This window comes from Lipophrys pholis, assembly GCF_963383615.2.
Source record: "Lipophrys pholis genome assembly, chromosome: 19".
NCBI lineage: Eukaryota > Metazoa > Chordata > Actinopteri > Blenniiformes > Blenniidae > Lipophrys > Lipophrys pholis.
In genome coordinates this window covers 23,420,025-23,442,216 of record NC_137647.1, presented here as the reverse complement: position 1 = coordinate 23,442,216, position 22,192 = coordinate 23,420,025, and the positions used below count along the sequence as shown (strand labels likewise).

The following is a 22,192-nucleotide window of genomic DNA, read 5'->3' as shown; positions in this document are numbered from 1 at the left end:
ATCTTTTATTTCATTTTTATTTAATGTTATTGTATAAAATACATAGAAATATATATCTGCGTCCCAAGCTTGCATGCCATCCTTTTTAAATCGAAAGACTACAACATATGAATCCATTAATATTTTACGTGGTAATAACACAAGTATGTGAATTACACAATTTGTTCAAATGCAAGTCTCAGCAACAGTGTTATTATGATAAGTAATCCTTTATTCGTCCAGTTATCTGTTACTTATTGTTTTTGCTTGCTTTGCTGTTATGTTTGTTTGTGTTTTTATTAGATTTTTTTGATTTGTTGTTGTTCCCACATGTTCGAAATAAACCTAAAAAACCACAACCCAAAGACCAGTAAGGAGCGTAGCGTCGACATCGTCCGGTGTTGTGGATCTACTGGTTTCCATGTTATCTGATGTCCGACATCCTCTGGTGTCACTAACAGGACGGAGACGTCAGGAAAGACATTACACCCCCCCCCCCCCATCACGTTACCTAATCAGTGTATATTGTATGATTGAGTGGATGTTATACATTGTATTTTGTATTAAACGGGGCCCAGTACCATGTATAATAATAACACCACGCTATTGTGCGTTGATAAATAAGCCACTCAAACATGACACAGGTTAACATATTCATGTTTTTATTTGAAATGTGCGTAAGGTGCAGATATCCGAGTGTTTCATCAACATTATTTATAAACCTTAATTATCAGCGTCTAAGACCTGCATGATAATCAAACATACATGTTCCAATGGACACTTTAGTTCCAATTCAAGCGACAACACTCACACAAAAGTACCGCTTTTTGTACATGGCTGATGAAATAACTGATAGAATCACATTTAGGAATAAAAGTGTCAGGAAACATCCGAGGATCATCCAGAAAGTCCTTCAGTTTGAGCAGCAGCCACGTCAGCTGCAGTGACACCCAATAGTAAAACAGTCTTCATCAATGGAATGTTTTATACAACTTATTCAAAAACACACGGCAGGTATTAGTACTTTGCACTGTCATAAAAATACACGTCAGTTAAAACTGCTAAAAGTCAGGTTATTCTCAGGCCACCCGTTTTGAAAGAAAAAATTAAATAAGAGCAAAAACTGTTCCGACACTAAAAGTCTCTCAATCATAGAATATTTACGCCTCAGCTGCCGAACTCGACAAGAGAAAGAAAAAGCAACAAAACAAAATAACCGGTGTAGTTTGTCTGTGAATCAGCAGTTTTCATCCCAAGGCCACAGACCGTGTCCCGCAGGAGTCCACCGGGTCCTGCAGACGCTCGTCGTGCCGTCAGTGTCTCACTGTGGATCCTCGTCTCCGATCAGAGGGAGCAGAAGTATCTGTGCACGGGAAACGCTGCGAGTCCGGCCAGAGCGATGCCCAGACTGTCTCCCACGCTGGCAGCGGCCATGGCAAACTCCCGGTGTCTGTCTTCAGTCTGCAGGAGAGAAAACACACACAGCAGGAGGTTCTTTACTCTCTGGAGGACGTCCCGTCCTCAGCTGTTTGAAGACATGCTCTGTTTATCATTATTGTGGGTGCATCTATATATAAGGATGTGTATTTTTGTAAATTGTTTCTTATTTATTATCTGTTTTATGGTTATTTTCTTTACCCCCCCCCCCTATATTTTATTTTATTTTACCGTCATGATTTTGCAAAATTGTATAACTAACTACAATCCACATGCTGTAAACAGATATTATAGCATCTGCATACGTATAATTGTTGTTGATCTGTGAGTCTTTTGTTTGGTAAATAATCAAAATAAAAAAAGAGTTCAAACAAAAAAAAGAAGAAAAAATACAACACACACACACACACACACACACACACACACACACACACACACACACACACACACACACACACACACACACACACACACACACACACACACACACACACACACACACACACACACACACACGTTTTACCTTTTTGATACAGAAACATAAATTGTGTCTTCTGTTACATTTATTAAAGTTTCAGGAAGGTGAACATTTTATTACATTTCCAGCTGTTTTTCTACCTGATTTTAACGGTTTAATTCTTCTTTTCTTTCTTTGGGCAATTTTAACATTCTAACTGTTTTAACCATTCTGGCTCTCTTTAAGCAGTTTCCTGTGTTTCCCCCTATTTTAAAACTTTTTTTTTTTTAGAAATCAAAGTCATTCTAGTTTTATTTTGTTTTTTAAGCATTTTTTCCCACATTTCTTGTGTTTTTTGCTATTTTCCCTCATTTTAGCCATTTTAGTTGAACATTTATAAAAAGCCCTTTTGAGCCCAGAGTTTAAAGTATTTTTGAAAAGTCACTTTGTGTGCATAAATAAAATGAAAATGAGATAAGATAAAATGTATAAAATAAGATAACGGTTCAGGGAGCCTCAGGGTCAAAGAGCGGCAGGTTGCTGCCCCCTAGTGTCGGGTCTCGGTACTTCATCCCACTACGCGGAGAACACGAGTAAAACCCTGGTTTGAATACTGAAATCAGTTTTATTCCTATTTAATCTGTTCCACTTGCGAGAACAGTGTCCCTACAAAGGTTTATCTTTGACTCTGATAAAGGAAGTTAAAACGTGACCCTTTCTACAGCTGCTCAGGTGGAATAATCTTTTCTTCTTGCAAATAAAACAGAATTGGATTTACCAACCGTGGTCATTTGTGAAAGGCTTTGTTTGTGTCACGTGTCAGATCAGTCATAAGGTGATTTATGACTTACTGACGCTGCAGTCGAACAACCGGGTGGCTGCAGTGAGGTTTTACCTCTTTGCTGATGAAGTAGAAGGTGTTGACGTAAGCAGCCCCTCCCAGCAGCCCCTCACACAGGACGATAGCAAACATCAGCCAGGCGCTCGGCAGGAACTGGTACAGCGCAGCGAAGAAGAGGAACACTGCATTCAACATCTGTGAGGGGCAGAGAGGCGGCGGCGGCGGTCAGATACACTCTCTTTATATCTCCTTCTAGCTTCACAGGGAGGGAAAACAACGGCAGTGGGCTGCAGAACAACTGAGACATACTGAGACATACTGAGACATACTGAGACATACTGAGACATACTGAGACATACTGAGACTGCCTCCACCTTCTGGCTGCAGCTGCTGCACCTTCAACATTCTACCTTCATGTAGTGATTGTTTCTGACCTGGAGCAGAGCGAGGAGCCACAGCTTCCTGATCTTGATGCAGCACAGGGAGGAGCGGGAAAACAGCACACCCACCTGGTACACCGTCTGGTACCTACACACACACACACACACACACACTGATCACACACTCGTTGACTGTCCAGCAGAACTCTACAAGTTCTCGTCGTTCACAGACCAGCGATACTGCTCGGCATGGGACAGGAAGAAGTGGCGGAAGAAGAGCAGCTCCATCTGGAAGAGGAACATCAACACTGTTAATAACTTCAGTCTGGTCGCTGGGAGGCCAGAGGAGAGCAGAACACGCAGCTCACCAGACCCTGGTTGATGAAGTACTCAGCGAAGTAGACCAGAGCCAGAGGAATCACAAACTTCAGCAGACCCTGGTCAGAAGAAGAAATCGGTCAGCGTGGGAACCGACGGACACTCAGAGGTTCAGGTGTCTGAAGGCTTACCCTGATGACGTGGAGTTTCTCTGTGAGGGTCAGAGGTCCGGTGCTCCGGCTTCCTGGTACAGTCAGAGTAACGGAGTGTGAGTGGGACAAGGGAGACCTTGTCTGGACGGGACAACACGGCGCTCTAAAACCTCAGTGTGCTTATCAGGAGCCTTAACATACGTGGAAGCTGCCCTTAAATTCAAGATGAGCTCGTATTTTCTAAGAAACGTCTGAGTTTTAACCTCAGATATCGTGTTTATTTTCTCTTAAGGAAGAAATGTGAACGAATTAGATCTGCCCCCTCTATTTACTGAGATTCAACACATTGTCACAGCCATTTAGGGACTGTGGCTCATAATAAGCCTCAGAAAACAGAATAGAATAGAATAGAATTACTTTATTATTCCCAGGTTTAAATTCTTGTAACAGCTCCACACAGAAAAGAACACAGAATAAATAGAAATTAAAATATCAATAGGGTGGATAAACTAAAATGGAGAATATTAAATGTTAATAAATGCAGTATTAGCAGAAAACACTATTTCCATGAGGAGGTACAGTCACAGGAATGAAGGATTTCCCACTGCTTCCTCTAGTTTCCATCGTACAGTCTGCACACAGCAAACGTCCCGTTGTGGTTTAGTAGGTTTGTGTCGTACGGTGTGGCGAGGTGTCGGAGGCTGAACTCTGTCGGAGGCTGAACACCGAAACAATTCCAGATTTCTGTAAAACTCCCAAACAACGCGAATGAGCCACAAACAAGCTGGGAACATTTACCGTGGACGGACTCCTCCTCTTCGTCGTCCATCAGCCTCCGTCTGTCTGCCGGCACCACGGTTTCATATTCCCTCACACTGCTTCTCCACTGAGGGAACCACGGAGGAGGCGACAGGAGGAAGAAATAGCTGCAATCAGCCAGAAAACAGGAGGAGCAACTCATCAGTATCAGTAAGAACTAAAACCCCGGCTCTGCTGAAAACAACCACGAGGTGGAAATAGAAATAATCTGAATAAAAACTGAAACGTGACATTCATGTTTTCAACGGTTACAAACGGTGTTAGAATCACTAAAGTCACACCGACAACACGACTCCTGCAGGATTTCATCTAAACTTTCCTTCACATGGAAGAAAAGACACAAAGGAAATTTACTGTATTTTATACCAGAAGACAAAAGAAAAATGTTTATTTCAATATTTAAATTACATCAACCACAGGAAGTCACCCTGTGCGTGTTTAGAAACGACCTCACGTCAACGTCATGTGAGGAGGTCCCATCAGAAGAAAGACTCCAGATGACTGGTAGGAGGACGGACGGGAAGAGGACGGAAATATGAACTGACCTCCAAACTTACCTGGTCAACATCCCGAGAGGAACGACCAGCATGAGCTGCAGCGTGAGCTGTGGTGGGAGGCCCGCCTGGATGAGGCCCGAGTACGACAAGGCTCCAGCTACACCTGCTCCACCTGTACCTGAGCCCCACCCTGCCAGGACGTCTCTGAGAGAGAGGGGGAGAGAGAGAGAGAGAGAGAGAGAGAGAGAGAGAGAGAGAGAGAGAGAGAGAGAGAGAGAGAGAGGAAGGCTTTGAAACACAGCTGATGATAGGTTAAAGTAGAATCATCTGGAAACGCTGATTCTACCTGTTGAAGAAGACGGTGAGCGAGAGGAAGGACAGTTCTCCTAATCCTGCACTCACACTGGCACAGATCACCCCTGGAAACACACACACACACACACACACACACACACACACACACACACACACACACACACACACACACACACACACACACACACACACACACACACACACACACACACACACACACACACACACACACACACACACACACACACACACACACACACACACACACACACACACACACACACACACACACACACACACACACACACACACAGAGTAAAGAAAAGGAAGCAGAACAACAGGATTGTTTTTCATGAAAACATTTTTTATAAATTTCTAACGTGTCTTTTCTGTTGCATCTCATCCAAATGAACGGGACTAGAACTGATGACGGTGCACTTTTAATATCAGCAAATTAAATCTCCACATTTTGAGGCATTTTAAGCAGATATATGAGGTATATATATGTGTGTGTGTATGTGTGTGTGTGATTGCACAAAATGTCTGAAATGCCACACGCCTGAAATTAATGAATGAATAAAAAAACAAAACCTTTTTAGAAATATCAAACAAATAAGATTTACCAACGATACTCATCCACACAGCAAAGGAGAAGGACATCAGGAGGAAACTTAGAGCTGCCATTAGGACACAGAAGAGCACACGGACACTGAAAAGAGAAAAACTCAACATAATCAGAACGCAAATACAACGTCTCTATTATATTGTTGAATATCTGTCGAGTCATAAAGAGAAAACTGGACTGCAGCTGCAGGAAAACACATGGAGACATGAAGAGGAGGTTTTACCCATAAGGCACTCTGTGAATCACAAAGGGGGCGAACAGCTTGATGACCAGAGTCGGGAGGATGTCGGCGAGAAGCACCGCCTGTGAGAAACAGACCTCCGTCAGTGAGAAGACAGGATGAAAAAACATTTTCCACAAAGTGAAAAATAAAATTGTGTTTCAGTAACTTTCACTATTATAGGAAAACAGAGGATTTCTAGTTATTTACTAATAATAATCATTCAAGGAATTTATAATAAAATAGTCACATATTAATCACATTTCAGTAATTGAGACAGGAAGAAACTTTTTCTTATTTCAAACTCATTTGATATATCATCGTCATCGTCATCGCCATCATCATCATCATCATCATCATCATCATCATCATCATCATCATCATCAGTGTGCCTTTATTTACCGCAGTGGAGACGGGGTTACAGTCATAGCTGCTGCTGTTGCTGCTGTTTGCAGCCTGGATGTCCACATGCAGCGCAGGTGAAGCCTAGAATGAAGCAGAACAGCAGCAGATCGCTTCAGGCATCGTTCAGACGGTCAGCAGTAACGTTGGATGTTCGCACACAAAATGAGATAAAACGTGGCTTCCTTACCGACTCCGTAGTATTTTCTGAGCTTTGCTTTTTGAGGATGTCGTGAGCGGCGCTCAGCATCACCACATAACCAAAGTTGTTGCATAATCCCAAGATCCTGAAGAAGAGAGGATAACAGAGGAGAACTTAGGTCATAGAGGTGTATATATCGTACTCTATATAAATAATAATGCATTTCATTTATATGTGGCTTTCACAACACCCAAGGTCACCTCACAAAAGTTTAAAACAACATAAAAACTAATACAGAACAAAACACAAACAGTGTAATCAAATGATGAAAATACAATGTGTGTGTGTTTAACAAGATAGGCTAATGTAAATATGTGTTTTATATATATATATATATTTTTTTATAGTCTCTTTATTTCTGACTTTATTATAAATAAAAGACAATTAAAACAATGATACTAGTAGTATTAACATTGTATTGATAATTAATAACAACATTATTAACCATAACAGCAATAATTCAATTATTCATAATAATGTATATTTGCTGTCCGAAAAGGAGCAGGAAGAAGCAACTTGATTATCCACCCCTATTCTGTCTTAATTATCTATATAGGTTAATAAAATATAATATTAATAAAATATTATATATAAAATATAAAATTCTGTCTTGCTCCTCAACGCGAATCTCTTATTGGTTAATTCGGTGTCACGTGACGAGACCCGGAAAAACAACTCGAACTGACCGCATAATCATTTACGTCATAAAACCCGTTTGTATTCTTGAAAATACACGCGAACTGCACTTGCTGATACCGGATACATTATTTAATCATTCGAAGGTGAATAATTGTGTGAAAACGATTTAATTAAAATGTCCGACAGTTTCCCGGACTCACCAGAAAGCAGCCCAGTTCCTCCATTGGTCACACCGGCCTGGAACAAAAACCAGTGACGTTAGAAAAACCACCAGCTGGGAGAAAAGTCACTGAGGAGGGGCAAAACTAATACAATAATAATCACCCCACCGTGACTGCGGGCTCGACCCCGGGGCTCTGGATGCTCCGTGTCCGGCTCCTCCATGTTGACAGCCCTGGAGAAGGATCGACCGAAGAACCGCCGGATTCACAGTAACCCTCCGCCAGAAGGTAGATCTACACAACCAGAACAATGTACAACTAACAAAGTATATAACTGTACCATTACACTATTGACCCAGTATATATTGTAACCATATAACTGTTTGGTTTATCAACCAGCTGCATTTCTGAAGCCCCGCCTTCTTCCTCATAGACATTTTCAAATAGAACTTTACTAGAACTATAGAAATGTACGACTAGAATCCCAGACTTACTAGTATCTTGCCTTTTATAGATTGAGCAGGGCCCTGCTGGTGAAAATTGTTCTTTTAAACAGCTAGTGAATAGAGAGCACTTATTCATATGACACTTTTATGAACATACTTGTAAGCAAATACAAGCAGACACATAATTAGTCCCTTTGGGTAAATGAATGTGTTTTGGAGCTGATTTACTTGAAATGACAAGCGAGGCTGACAGGATTGAGGCTCTTGCTCAGGGACATACAGCGAATGCTTTTTAGACTGTGGGAGGAAACGAGAGTACCCTGAGGAAGAACACAGATAGACGGGGGGGAACATGCAAACTCCGCGCATAAAGGCGCAACAGGTACTTGAACCCAGACCTTCTCCATGAGGCGAGCTGCTCCACCATGCAGCCTGAAGTCCCTTCAGTGGGAACCATGTCCATTTACTAGGACCAGTTTTTTTGTTTTTCTCTCCAGAAGTCATCAGGAGTCAGCTGGTTAAAGAACAGACACTTGACTTAGTGAAGAGCTCACTGGGTTTATTTCGATGTCTCCTGGTTTTGTGGACCTGCTCAGCACCGTCATACCTTGATTTGCTCTTCAATGGAGCCAATTGTGCGCCAGCTGCTTGTTAGATTAAATCTTGCTTTGTTTGTATACATGTTCCTTTATTTCACAGTGACAGCAGAATAGAGTGTTTAGCCAATGAATACCCAGAAAAGACTTGAAGTTAACCAGCAGGTAGAAGGAACCAGAATCCACCACTGCAGTGTGACTGAAACGTGAGTCACAGTTGTGTTATGAGTCACAGCAGTACCTCTACTGAAGACACCGATAAAGGCCTGAGTTTACTTCGACAGTTCAAGAAAAAAAAAATCCATAGGCTTATTCTGTCCAGTTGACAGGCAGCAGATCATTTCAATGTTCAAAAATACCTCATCTTTTATTTCTGGTGGAACCAGCAAACGCTGCTGCTGCGTTAGGACCCCTCTGGTAAAGAAAACTGGAATTGTTGAGTTGATAATCCAAATGGTCTGCTCTCATAATTTTTCAAAACAAAATGTAAACTTCAACAGATTACATTGAAACGAGTCTTCAGATTACAAATGAAACCACCGGCCCTCCTTTGAGCAGAGCTTCTGTTTGGGCTCGGATGTTTCCAGCCCCAGGGACCCATCGTCCTGGAAGTCCTCTCGAGTCGCACACAGGAAAGTTGAGACGTGTTGATAGACGTCCACGTTCCAGCATCAGTCCCAAACAGACACACCCGCTGCTTCGTCCACCACCTGATGACACCACGTCTCCATCAGCAGCTTCACAAGTTAACGGAGCTTCACCGCTACACCGCCTTCAGTGGTCGTCGTGTTTGCGTCAGACAGACGACTGTTGGCGTTTGACAGCTCGGCCTGTGCTTGTGGACAGGAGACGGCGGTGCTTATGGCAGCAGCTGAGGCTCTGTGGTCTGCGGCTCTGCTCCGGAATGTAAGACGGGTCTGTCCGGGTCCGGGTCCGGGTCCGGGTCGGCGCTCTGCTCCTCCTCGGCTCGCCGCTTCTCTGCTTTGGTTTTGAACTTCAGCCCGTGGCCTGGTCAACACACACGAACAAGGATGAGCGAGAAAAGCAATTTAAATTAACGGTTAAGATTCTAATACTAGTTTTGGAGCCCGTCTAGTCTTTGTGTCACCTGTGCATGGAGATCATCAGCTTCTCTCCTCACGAGGAGATCATCAGCTTCTCTCCTCACGAGGAGATCATCAGCTTCTCTCCTCACGAGGAGATCATCAGCTTCTCTCCTCACGAGGAGATCATCAGCTTCTCTCCTCACGAGGAGATCATCAGCTTCTCCCCTCACGAGGAGATCATCAGCTTCTCTCCTCACGAGGAGATCATCAGCTTCTCCCCTCACGAGGAGATCATCAGCTTCTCTCCTCACGAGGAGATCATCAGCTTCTCCCCTCACGAGGAGATCATCAGCTTCTCTCCTCACGAGGAGATCATCAGCTTCTCTCCTCACGAGGAGATCATCAGCTTCTCCCCTCACGAGGAGATCATCAGCTTCTCTCCTCACGAGGAGATCATCAGCTTCTCCCCTCATGAGGCCGGCGCCCCCACGCTATGGAGCCACTTGGCCTTGTCCCTCCGCACGCTCGATTCCACAAGTTCTTTTAAAATACACTTGAAGACGTTTTCATTTAAGAACGCTTTTAGCTAAATACTTCTCTCACTTTTACTGTATTTTATGAAATTTGTATGTTCTGTTTTATTGCACCCATTTCATGTACAGCACTTTGTGATTTTCTACCTGTTAAAGGCGTTTTATATTAAACCTGACCACTTACTGTTCGGGGAAAATGTGAAATAAACAAAAGTTCAGTAGTTTCCACCTGATGAAAGTACTCAACCTACTCACACGGCTAAAGCTGGTAAATATTGTCATAAAATATCAACAGTTAAAGTTTTTACATTCCATAACACATAAAAAGCCTTATAGAAGGGTGTAAGCTGCGTTACCTTTATTTTGAAAGTTGAACAAGTTTTGCTGCCCCAGATGATTTTATTTGGTTTCCTTCATTAAAAATAGTTTTGATGGTGAAAGTTGCAGATTTTGTTTAGTCTGACCAAGGACAGGAAAGAAGAAGGTGACGAGTCACACAATGGCAGAATGACCTTTAACCTCAGAAACTACTAAACCGAGCAGACGAGACACTTCAGTTACTAACCACAACATCTACTAATTATATTACTCACATCTTGTCCCTTTAAAAAGGTGCCGTTTGTGTTACAAGTTTATATCTTGGAAAAGTGAAATTTGTACTTAAAAAAAACTCACTGAGCACCTGATGTTTCATGCTTTTACATTTCTGTCAAATATAACACAAAAGGCATATATACAGTTTTAATGCACCATGAATGTGTGAATTTACTCATGAAAATGACTAAATTTCAAACATAATATTCTTAATGACTGAGACATAAAGCAGGAACATTTGACATTTTGAATTAAAATGTTAGAGCATTGTAACTTTTAATTGAACTTTTCCTGTTATTTTATTTGGAGCATTAAAGATGATGGAGAAAAGCTGCTGGTGACTGAAATCCAGACCAGAGTGGCTCAGTTGTCTGGTTGTGTGGTGATTTACGGCTTTAGAAGCCGGTTTCACTATAGTGTCAGGAACCCACGGCCACAAGATGCACTGGAGGAGAACATGGGTCCTCATCCAAGATGGCTGCCACTCTGAGTCGGCTCCAATAGGCAGGGCTATAGTATTCAAACAGTGTGTGCATGTAGGCGGCCTGTAGCCACCAACAGGGGGTGCTGTAGTGGTCACACTGTCCATACAGTTTAACGTGAAATGTTGGGAGTGCCCGCCGCCCCGTGTGACTAAAATCCCCTTCTTACTGCCGCTACTAAGTGAGTTACAATAGCAGTCGCTGTATCATGGCGTGTGAGTGAGTCAGAGAGCAAGCAAGGATAATATGGTTGACATTGAAAATGGCAGAAGCCAGCCACGTATAGCCAGACATTCAATTAAGCCAATAACAATCAGCTTTGCAAAGTTTGAGGCAGACTGGTGCGTGCACATGAATGCGAGACAGTACTTCCTGTTTAATGGCGAAGGATTTGAGGGTTGAAGGAGGAACAGTTTCCAGTTGGTTGATGTATAACTGGAGTCTCTGTCATCCGTGTTGGTGAACTTGACTTTCTAATAACATCATTACGTCTGACTCCGGCTTATAGGGAGGATGAACCTGCATGTTCTTCCTGTGGGGGCCGACGGTGGGCCGGCGTTTTGATGTTAATGAAGAAGCAGCTGGTAACATTTCTGCAGCAGCGTGTCGACCTCCGAGTGACTGAACCCCTCCACCATGATGGAGGAGGCTGCGGCTGCAGGCATTGGTGGGACGTACACCGAGGGAAATCTCTCAGCGAGAAACACAAACCAACAACACCATGAGCAAGAGAGTGTGTGTGTGTGTGTGTGTGTGTGTGTGTGTGTGTGTGTGTGTGTACTGACTTGGACAGTCGGCCACCTCTTTGAAGGCCTTCTTCTTGCAGCAGCCCCGACACAGGTTGAAGACACATTTATTTCCCTGGAGTTTAAGATATTAAAGAAATTAGGTGTTAAAGTTGACAAAGAAATCCATCATGGTAACATATTGTGTGACATTAAAGAGGTCATATTATTCAGCTTTTCAAAACTTTCACATGATCTCGTCGGTCCAAAAACCTTGTATTCAAACTTTATTACCACAAATCCAGCTCCTCCTTGATTTTCCTCATTTGAATATTGGATCATAGGAGCTGCATTCAGAATCTGCTGTGTCTGTGTGAGCTGGATTGGCTCCGCCCACACATGCCCATCTTGGCAACACCTAGGAAGTACTTCCTCTTGTGGCGCCATGTGCCAGAGCAGAAATACCTAATTGTGGGAGGCGTCAAAGGGAGGGCCTACCTTGATTGTGATTGGCTAAACCCCCGATGACACTATAGAGGGTGTGATTTCTCATTGGCTGGTTGAAAGTGAAATTTGCATAATACGACTCCTTTAACAGATATGAACTCTGGTTCCGAGCCGTGGCTCCATCACTTCCTGGTTTGTTGAGGAAACCTACCTTTGGGTTTCCACATTGTTCACATTTGATGTATTTGGCTGTGGAGTGAAGAGAGGAACCAGGTCAGACTCAGGTTTTCTTCCTTTGAGTCGAATGCGGCGGCCGACACTCACGCTTGTGCTCAGGACAGAAGTTTTTGTTTGGGTTTCGGGACATCTTCTTCTGCTTGTTCTTGGAGAGCGTGTCCACGGTCCTGTCGGAGTCCTCCAGCAGCCTCTTCTGACAGGAGGCCTTCCTCTCCCCCGACCCCCCAGTCTGACCGTTGGTGACGGGCTCCTTCGGCCTGCGAGGTGACGGCAGGTTATCGTGGTTCACCCCACGGAGCGCAGAGGATTATCAAACAGGATGTAGAGACTCACTGTGGTCTGACGTACGGCTGGCAGATCCAGTGAGGGAGGGACGGACCCCGCCCTCCCTTCTCCTCCTCCTCCTTCAGGTCTTTTCCTTTGGTTATTTCCTCCTGCGGACACAGAGCAGCTGTAGTGCAGCTTCTACCGCTCACATCACGCCTCAAACAACGTCTCCACAGATTACAGTCTAAAATCAGATTACAACATAAAACTACAACTTCCTCTCAGAATCTTAGTGGTTTTATTTACCGGGCTGATCGATAAAGATAAAATATGATTAAAACAGTATTATTTTCACAATAAAAGATCTTGCTGCAAGATGCTGATCTAACCCATTATGATGGGTGCTGGAGGCTTTTATTCTGAAAGCTCTGAACAAATGATATTTCAGTGTTTACATAAATTTGTCATTACATTTTGTGTTTCACGACCATGTGGTAAATGACTAAATAAATTTGGCTCAATCTCGATCAGTGTGGATGTCGCTTCATCATACGGCCCTAACAGAACCTCGTTTACATCTTCAGTATAAAGTGCAGTTGGAATAATCATTTAGATATTTACATTTCCCACAATACTGGTCAACAAGACCACGACCTGCATGAGAGGAACATTTCAATACAACACTAACAATACCTTTTGTGGATGTCAGAAGATTTAATTCCAAAGAACAACTTCAGGCGTTTAAAAATGAGGAATAACAACAACACGAGGTTTGTTTTCCCAAAACTAGAGAACAGAACGATCCTCTGGTCCTCACAGGTTGAAACAAAGACTTTTATCTTTTGGTTATTTTACTGTCCAATACTGAGGACAACAATATTAACATTTCAGCTGCACTCCTTCACTGTGTACTTTAACACAGAGGTAATACTGGAGGTGTTTGTCAACATTATTTAGCACGGAGATAAAACCAGACTGACTAGAACCGGACTGACTGGAACCAGACTGACGAGAACCAGACTGACTGGAACCGGACTGACTGGAACCGGACTGACTGGAACCGGACTGACTGGAACCGGACTGACGAGAACCGGACTGACGAGAACCGGACTGACTGGAACCGGACTGACTGGAACCGGACTGACGGGAACCAGACTGACGAGAAACAGACTGACTGGAACCAGACTGACTGGAACCGGACTGACTAGAACCGGACTGACGAGAACCGGACTGACTACAACCAGACTGATGAGAACCGGACTGACTAGAACCAGACCGACTGGAACCGGACTGACTAGAACCAGACTGATTAGAACCGGACTGACGAGAACCGGGCTGACTAGAACCAGACTGACTGGAACCGGACTGACTAGAACCGGACTGACTAGAACCAGACTGACTAGAACCAGACTGACTGGAACCGGACTGACTAGAACCAGACTGATTAGAACCGGACTGACGAGAACCGGGCTGACTACAACCAGACTGACTGGAACCAGACTGACTAGAACCAGACTGACTAGAACCAGACTGACTAGAACCAGACTGACGAGAACCGGACTGAACAGACGCGTGTTGGGAACCGTTCGTACCTGACAGCGCAGCCGCAGCTGTTTGCTGACGTTTCCCAAAGCTTCCATAGTTTTCACCTTGGCCAGGTCGTCCCGGAGGTCTTGGTGGATTTGCAGCCTGAAACACACAAACAACAACTCGTCCATGATTCAGATTCAATTCCAGTGAAGATGTCAGAGTTTAAAATGAGAAAAAAAAAGAAAAAAAACATTTAAAAGCCCAAAGATAAACTCTACAGTTTATTAGGAATGTTTCACTGCAGGGCAGGAAACATTGGTTGCTATAGTCTTCAGTCCCCGTCCCCACCACCTCCATCAACCCTCCAGTCTGTCCCCTCCTGCACTCCGTCAACCCTCCAGTCTGTCCCCTCCTGCACTCCATCAACCCTCCAGTCTGTCCCCTCCTGCACTCCGTCAACCCTCCAGTCTGTCCCCTCCTGCACTCCGTCAACCCTCCAGTCTGTCCCCTCCTGCACTCCGTCAACCCTCCAGTCTGTCCTCTCCTGCACTCCATCAACCCTCCAGTCTGTCCTCTCCTGCACTCAATCAACCCTCCAGTCTGTCCTCTCCTGCACTCCATCAACCATCCAGTCTGTCCCCTCCTGCACTCCATCAACCCTCCAGTCTGTCCCCTCCTGCCCTCCAGTCTGTCCCCTCCTGCACTCCATCAACCCTCCAGTCTGTCCTCTCCTGCACTCCATCAACCCTCCAGTCTGTCCCCTCCTGCCCTCCAGTCTGTCCCCTCCTGCACTCCATCAACCCTCCAGTCTGTCCTCTCCTGCAGTCTGTCCTCTCCTGCACTCCATCAACCCTCCAGTCTGTCCCCAGTCTAATTCACACTTCACATGCACAGGATGTGCGAAGGCCACACGTTACTGCGAACCTCCGTCTGGGTCGACGCTACGTCGCCTCCAACAGCCTCACAGCCGTAGCATGTAGCACGGCGAGGTGCCGCTGAATTCAAGCGACAGCGGGCCCAACTCTGCTGGTCCAAACCATCTTTCTCCTCCTCTTGATATTTTGTCAGAACATAATTTACATTCTGTCTTACTTTTGTGTTACAGCCCACAGGCTGTATGGCCTCGCCTCCGCCTGTGTGTGTGTGTGTGTGTGTGTGTGTGTGTGTGTGTGTGTGTGTGTGTGTGTGTGTGTGTGTGTGTGTGTGTGTGTGTGTGTGTGTGTGTGTGTGTGTGTGTGTGTGTGTGTGTGCTGTTTGACAGGAGGTATCCTCACCGCCTTCCTCCTCCTCCTGATGTGGAGCACTCTGATTGGAGGAGGGCTGCTGATTGGCTCAGCTCCGCCCACCAGCTGAGACTATTTAACAGCTCCAGCAGCCTCCTCATGGCGGCTGATGCAGGAGGTGTGTGTTCAGAGAACCTTGGTGTGTGTTTGTACGAGTGTGTGATCTTTTCAACTCGGCTCCACTCTAACTTTTCTAAAACCATGCGTGAGTTAAACTTTGGTCAACAGGACCGGTCGGACAGCAGTTTGGTGACGGTACCAGCTGTTTCGTTTTGTGTTATTTAGGTGTTTTGCCGATTTCTTATTGAATTTGTGTTTGTAGAATCCTTAGTTCACGGCCTTCTAGAGAAGAAGCTGCCAGTTTGTTATATTAAATCAAACATTATAGAGTTACTGGGCGTTCCCTGTTTGGCCCTCTGTTGTATTATTGTGTCTTTGAGGTTCTGTCTGATCATGGTAAACCCGAGAACGACCAATAAAACCCTCGCTTCACCCAAACTCACCTGGTTATTGTTACTTCCTACGTCTCCATCCTTCTCTTAGGGGAGCCGGGTTGTAACTAAAGGAGGCTCATCTGGGAAATTTAATTGTTTTCTCTCCCAGGTGTGTTTGGGCGGTGTTGGTTTTGTGTAGTTGTTGGGTTGAGTAGAGTGAGAGCATTTTGTTTGAGTTCAACAGAGAGCAATGGCTCAGTTTAGTCAGTTTCTGGTTGGTTCTTAGTTAGAGCTCCTTGACCAACGCAGGAAGGACGACTTGGTGCAGGCAGCAGCGCACTATGGAGTAGTGCATTCTCAGTATTATTCAAGAATGTCCAAATGGCGGCCATCACTCCCGCTCTCAGCGAAGCCGCTGCTGACGCATCACGTCGCAAAGGACTCGTTCTTTTGTTAACTTGAGAACTTTAATGTTCCACTGCCGGACAATAAAGAAACATTACTACACTAAAAGGTTTTGTCACATCGATGCAGAATCGTCCACATCGTGACGAATCATAACCATTAAATTCAACACTCCTACATTTGGCGAATTCTAAAAACATCAGAGGAAACTGAGTTGCTGAGGTTACACAAAGTAAAAAGGACATACGTGTGGTGCCAGAGCTTGAAGAGGTGGGCTCGGACATAAGACAGAGTGCAGGGAGGATACTGCTTCACCACGTCCAGGTATTCCTCCGCCATTTCCCACACCGGAGGGCTGCGGCCCTCGAACAGCGCCGGGTTGTGCAGGTTCCCCTCTGCAAGTCAGAGAACACAAACTGAGCAGTATGATACAACACAGACACGCGTGCCAAGAATAATGTGAACATGAGCTCCATACCTGCACTCATGACTCCCTGCACTCCGGTTTCCTGGATGCAGAGCTCCACGTCACTCAGGTGTTGGATGTTCCCGTTGGCAAATACTGGAATATTTACTGCCTTCCTGCCACACAATTACACTCAAACATTAGTTTGCTTGTTGTGCAGCCGCTCTGATTCTATACTAAAACTGCTCCTAACAGGGTTTTATACTGGGTTGAATGGCAACACGTGTCTGATGCAGGGGCAGAGCACGCGGCTGCTCACCGGACTGCCTTGATGTGCTCCCAGCTGGCGACGCCTGTCATGGCGCCTTTCTGGTCTTTGGTTCTGCCGTGAACGGTCAGCAGCTGGGAGGGGAACAAGAAAACACTGTGGGGAAGGATCATACTGGATATATATCTCATTATCTTATACTGCGTTTCCACAGAGCCCCTTGGTGCCGGTACGGGTCAGGTCGGAACCTGTGCGTTTCCACTGACTCAGAACCGTTACCAACCGGTACCATTGGTAACCATTTCTCGCTACCCCTCCACTTGGGGTACCAGGCACAATGTGCCGGATATGAGGGGGAGGAGCTTCAACACTGCCGTCTGCTCATTGGTCCGTGACGACCTGTTCTCCCAGCAAGCAGCCATTTCCAATCAGTTCTTCTGCAGCAATCAGGAAACTTTTTTGAAAATGTCCTCCTGTTATGGCGTCACATCCTGCATGATTACGCAACCGCTCATAACCCCGCCTACATTTCAAACCGTTCCCCGTGTAATGGAAACGCGGCACTGATACGGGTCTGGTTACGGATAGTCAACCCCACCTGACCGGCACCGGTACCAAGGGGCACTGTGGAAACGGGGCTTTATACTGCGTTTACACACACACACACCCTGAACCACTGCTCCGGCGTACCTGACATCCCGCTGTCTCCAGCATCTGAGCATACTGCACGGTTTTTTCAATCTCCTTGAACACACGAATCTTACATGTGATCGGCACAGAGAGTTTCTCGTGGGCTAACCTGACTGACAGAGAGAGAGAGAGATATTGTGGAGGCTGACATGATAAATAAAAACAGGAAAGATTAATAATGTCATGATATCTATTAACAACAGAAAGAACAAACATTTCCAGTGACTGGTAAGTTACCGTCCTCATGCTAAGAACAAAAAACTGTTCCTCCAACTTACTCATCTTCTCCAGCAACTCCCATTCGTCTTGCAGGAAAACACCATAATGTCCTAATAAACAGAGAGAAATGTTTATCACCCGTCTCTGGTGGGACGACGGCAAAGGAAACTTCAGACACGGAAGGATTCACAGTGTGGAAAAATGTCTTTACCTCTCTTTGCGATCATTTGTGGACATCCCAGGTTGAGGTCGATGGCGTCGCAGTAGTCTTGAGCCAGAAGAGCCGCCTTCAGGAACACCTCTGGATCGTTGGCACAGAACTGGACCACAGGGCATCAAACACAGTTTACACCTGAACTTCACAAGGTTTCTACTCAGACCAGCCGGAGTTTCACCAGCAGCAACATTACAAGTGTTTACTCATCTATTCAAATCGTTCATTTTCACTGTTGCACTCACTCCCATGGCCACATGGGTTTGAAATCAAGTATCTCGACATGCAGGTTCTTCCAAATAGTCCCTCCTTTCTACACTTTTCTTTAACCCCTGGGATGACGTCACGGGGTTAAGGAAAGGCGTTAGGAGGCTTCCTTAAGGAGTTAAGGAAAGGTGTTAGGAGGCTTCCTAAAGGAGTTAGTGAAAGGTGTTAGGAGGCTTCCTAAAGGAGTTAAGGAAAGGTGTTAGGAGGCTTCCTAAAGGAGTTAGTGAAAGGTGTTAGGAGGCTTCCTAAAGGAGTTAAGGAAAGGCGTTAGGAGGCTTCCTAAAGGAGTTAAGGAAAGGCGTTAGGAGGCTTCCTAAAGGAGTTAAGGAAAGGCGTTAGGAGGCTTCCTAAAGGAGTTAAGGAAAGGTGTTAGGAGGCTTCCTAAAGGAGTTAGTGAAAGGTGTTAGGAGGCTTCCTAAAGGAGTTAAGGAAAGGTGTTAGGAGGCTTCCTAAAGGAGTTAGTGAAAGGTGTTAGGAGGCTTCCTAAAGGAGTTAAGGAAAGGCGTTAGGAGGCTTCCTAAAGGAGTTAAGGAAAGGCGTTAGGAGGCTTCCTAAAGGAGTTAAGGAAAGGCGTTAGGAGGCTTCCTAAAGGAGTTAAGGAAAGGCGTTAGGAGGCTTCCTAAAGGAGTTAAGGAAAGGTGTTAGGAGGCTTCCTAAAGGAGTTAAGGAAAGGTGTTAGGAGGCTTTCTAAAGGAGTTAAGGAAAGGCGTTAGGAGGCTTCCTAAAGGAGTTAAGGAAAGGCGTTAGGAGGCTTCCTAAAGGAGTTAAGGAAAGGCGATCACGTTGTTGTGACCGTCGGATCGCACTTCCACTTGGTGATGTAATGATCATCAGATGGCGGCGAAGGTTAGTGACGTCAGTCGTGGTGAAAAACTACAAATTTCTGAAAATGGACAACAAAAAGCACAATTCTACCACTTTCCCCTTCTAACCACTGATATATTCTCAACTATCACAACATCTGCATTCCATTCACAATTGGGTCCTGGATTTTAGATTATTTAAAGTTGTTCACGGCAGATTATTGCATTGGGAACTTAACATCATCTGCTTTGAGTCATCGTGAGGTTCCCTGAACGCTCGGATGTGTCGCCGCAAGGAATTGTGGGGGAACATGAGCTGGTCTCCTTTGGTAAAGGAAGCATCAGTGGTTCTAAAGGAAGCATCAGTGGTTCCTAGGCTAAAGGAGGTTCTAAAGGAAGCATCAGTGGTTCCTAGGCTAAAGGAGGTTCTAAAGGAAGCATCAGTGGTTCCTAGGCTAAAGGAGGTTCTAAAGGAAGCATCAGTGGTTCCTAGGCTAAAGGAGGTTCTAAAGGAAGCAACGAGCCTCCTTTCCTTAGCCTATAAAGAACTCAAACGTTCCTAATCATGTCCGCCACTTAAACACTTCTGGGGTGAAAGAAAAGTGGCTAGGAAAGGAGATAGGAGGGACTGTTAGGATGTACTCAAGGACCCACTGCAGGCTGGGAAACTGGAGCCCGCCTTAGAAAGGAAGAGTTGAGGACAGGAGTCCACTGTGATTGACCGGAGTGGTCAAGGGTCACAGGGAGGACCCGGATAGAGGAAGTCCGCCTCTCGGATTAAAAACTCTGTGTTTCTTTATTATCGATCTCTTTCCTTTACCTTAAGTTAAGAAGAGCACACCAGTGTCCTGAGTAAGCTGCCATGTGGTGAGAGTGTCTTTTAATAAATAATTGTGTGAACTATCTCAGGTCTGTTGTCTTTAGCCAGTCACAGTTGTGGAACATGCAGAATACTGAGAAAAGAAACATGTAACAGAATCCGATAGGTTCACAACTGAAGTTCACACACGCGTGAAAGAAGGCGAGTGAATACTTTTGGCAATGTAGTGCGTGTGCACACTTGCCTGTGTGATGAGAGGTCTGTCCTCCTGGCACACTTCATTGTAGAGGTTCTCTCTCCGGTAGTTGGCGTCTCGGACGAACACCTGGGCGTGCAGCATGGGGGTGTAGCAGAGCTGGGCGCCGTGGCGGCGGCTCAGCAGGCGCCAGGCCAGCTCGCTCTGATCCACCATGGGAGCCACCACGAAGCGCGCCTCCTTCAGGGTCTTCTTCCAGAACTCAAAGCCTTGAAGTTTCGCCATCGCAGGCCACCTCGCCATGACGTGCAGAAGGTTATCAGTTAGAAAGCACTTTTGACAGTCAGTCTGTCCTGAGACAGTAAAACAGAAGATCAGAATGATCTGGACACACTGAAAAGAAAAACGGATTCAGTTATTTTATCAAGCCTTATCTTCACCTCACGCTACGGGTACTGACGTGTCCTTTAAGGTCGAGGATTCGAAGCTCAGGACGAGTAATTTAGGATTACTTATGTGAAGCGCGGATTGAGGCGTGTGTTGGTCATGTATGTGGTGGGATTACAGACCTCGCTAACAGGCCGTACCACATGACCGGTCCATGACGCGTTCACACCTCTGCTCGTGGATTTGGGACCGGATCGTTTGGACCTATTATTCATAGCGAGCTACTTTTTTTGTCATCCAGCGAGCAAGAAAGAGGAGATTTTCCTCTTGTCTGGGAGCATTTGGAGCTGACCCGAGTACCAATGTCCACCTTGCACATTCTGGCGTTTTAAAAGGCGAAGTGTTTGTCGTGTTCGAAAGAAATTAGATTCAACTATAACGTCTCGTGAATGCTGAGGCATCGTAGAGCCCCTGCAGGAAAAACCAGCACGAAAGTGTGAAAAGTATAAATAATAATAATAATAATAATAATAGGCACCTCAACTGGTATAGGCTTGCTGTTAAGATTGTGTCCCCCAGCTTCGTCTGTGATCTTTGAAAGGGTATTTTCAAAAGCAGGTGTTATAAACCTCATAAAAAAAGAAGCCGCTTGAAGCCGAGCGCGGTTCTTAAATAAAAATGAATAAATGTCCCCCCAAACAGGCACATTTTGGTTTATTAACATCATCATTCAGGGACAAATGACGTCAGCGCTTCACACAGTGAAGCCATGTTGCATCACCACCTGCTGTACTGTGTATTGTCCACTTGGTGGCGCAGTAGAGCCAATGCAGCTAGACGAAGCTTTGGCCATGTGTGAACTACTCACGAGGCTTCATCTCGTCAAAAGTATCAGGACATTGGGTTTGATATTAAAGAAAATATTTCATGTTCACTGTTTTCTTCATTTCCGACCACAGCCAGTCCAGGACGTCTGCCTCGTTGTCTTTGAAATGTCCGAGTGACTTAAATCAAACTTGGACTTAAAGAAAGTTTGATTCTAGTTTCCTCACCGTCACATTTAACAACTTTAAATAACTGAATGTGTTTTACCTTGTGTAAACTGACAATTCCTCAAACGTGTCACTCACGAGCTGTAACACTGTGTTTACTAGCGTGATTCGACTGGGCGGCGTGTCTCCACACCTGATTACTGTAATAAAACAATAAACTAGATGTTTTAGCTCCACTCTCACTGAGAATCGCGTGTGTTTGTGAAGCTAAAGCAGCGAGCTGCAGTCTGACCAGCAGGTTACACACAAACAAGCCGGCGGGGCAGTTAAAGTCCTCCAGGACCCGCACAGTGTGTGTGAAGCGTAGACAGAGAGGTTTATTCACCTGGACGTGTGGAAATCTGCAGTCCTGTTAGCTTCCTGCACACTGTAGCATCTCTTCTTCGTCCCGGTAAAAACCG

The 22,192-nt window shown here is 45.1% G+C and overlaps 2 protein-coding genes across 5 annotated transcripts; both read right to left on the bottom strand.

Moving 5' to 3' along the window:
• Window positions 1-620: 620 nt before the first annotated feature.
• Window positions 621-8,773, bottom strand: cln3 (CLN3 lysosomal/endosomal transmembrane protein, battenin). The gene is made up of 16 exons (XM_080487992.1): window positions 8,243-8,773; window positions 7,613-8,157; window positions 7,484-7,520; window positions 6,633-6,729; window positions 6,443-6,526; window positions 6,044-6,123; window positions 5,819-5,904; window positions 5,227-5,299; window positions 4,941-5,084; window positions 4,363-4,490; window positions 3,604-3,656; window positions 3,463-3,531; window positions 3,327-3,382; window positions 3,149-3,242; window positions 2,769-2,909; window positions 621-1,440 (listed from the first exon to the last, which is right to left on the bottom strand). The coding sequence occupies exons 2-16, from the start codon at window positions 7,665-7,667 to the stop codon at window positions 1,324-1,326; spliced, it is 1,314 nt and encodes a 437-aa protein (XP_080344118.1). The 5' UTR covers window positions 7,668-8,157; window positions 8,243-8,773; the 3' UTR covers window positions 621-1,323.
• Window positions 8,431-22,192, bottom strand: dus1l (dihydrouridine synthase 1-like). 4 transcript variants are annotated; one of them, XM_080487988.1, is made up of 14 exons: window positions 22,117-22,192; window positions 20,401-20,745; window positions 18,264-18,372; window positions 18,112-18,162; window positions 17,834-17,946; window positions 17,195-17,277; window positions 16,948-17,051; window positions 16,717-16,864; window positions 14,410-14,506; window positions 12,884-12,984; window positions 12,638-12,807; window positions 12,525-12,562; window positions 11,927-12,002; window positions 8,431-9,494 (listed from the first exon to the last, which is right to left on the bottom strand). In XM_080487988.1, exons 2-14 carry the CDS (start codon window positions 20,653-20,655, stop codon window positions 9,346-9,348), a joined length of 1,494 nt encoding a protein of 497 aa, XP_080344114.1. In that variant the 5' UTR covers window positions 20,656-20,745; window positions 22,117-22,192; the 3' UTR covers window positions 8,431-9,345. The 4 variants fall into 4 exon arrangements, with proteins under 4 accessions (XP_080344114.1, XP_080344113.1, XP_080344112.1 ...); XM_080487987.1 differs by having other exon boundaries at window positions 20,401-20,647; window positions 22,117-22,183; XM_080487986.1 differs by having other exon boundaries at window positions 20,401-20,705; window positions 22,117-22,159.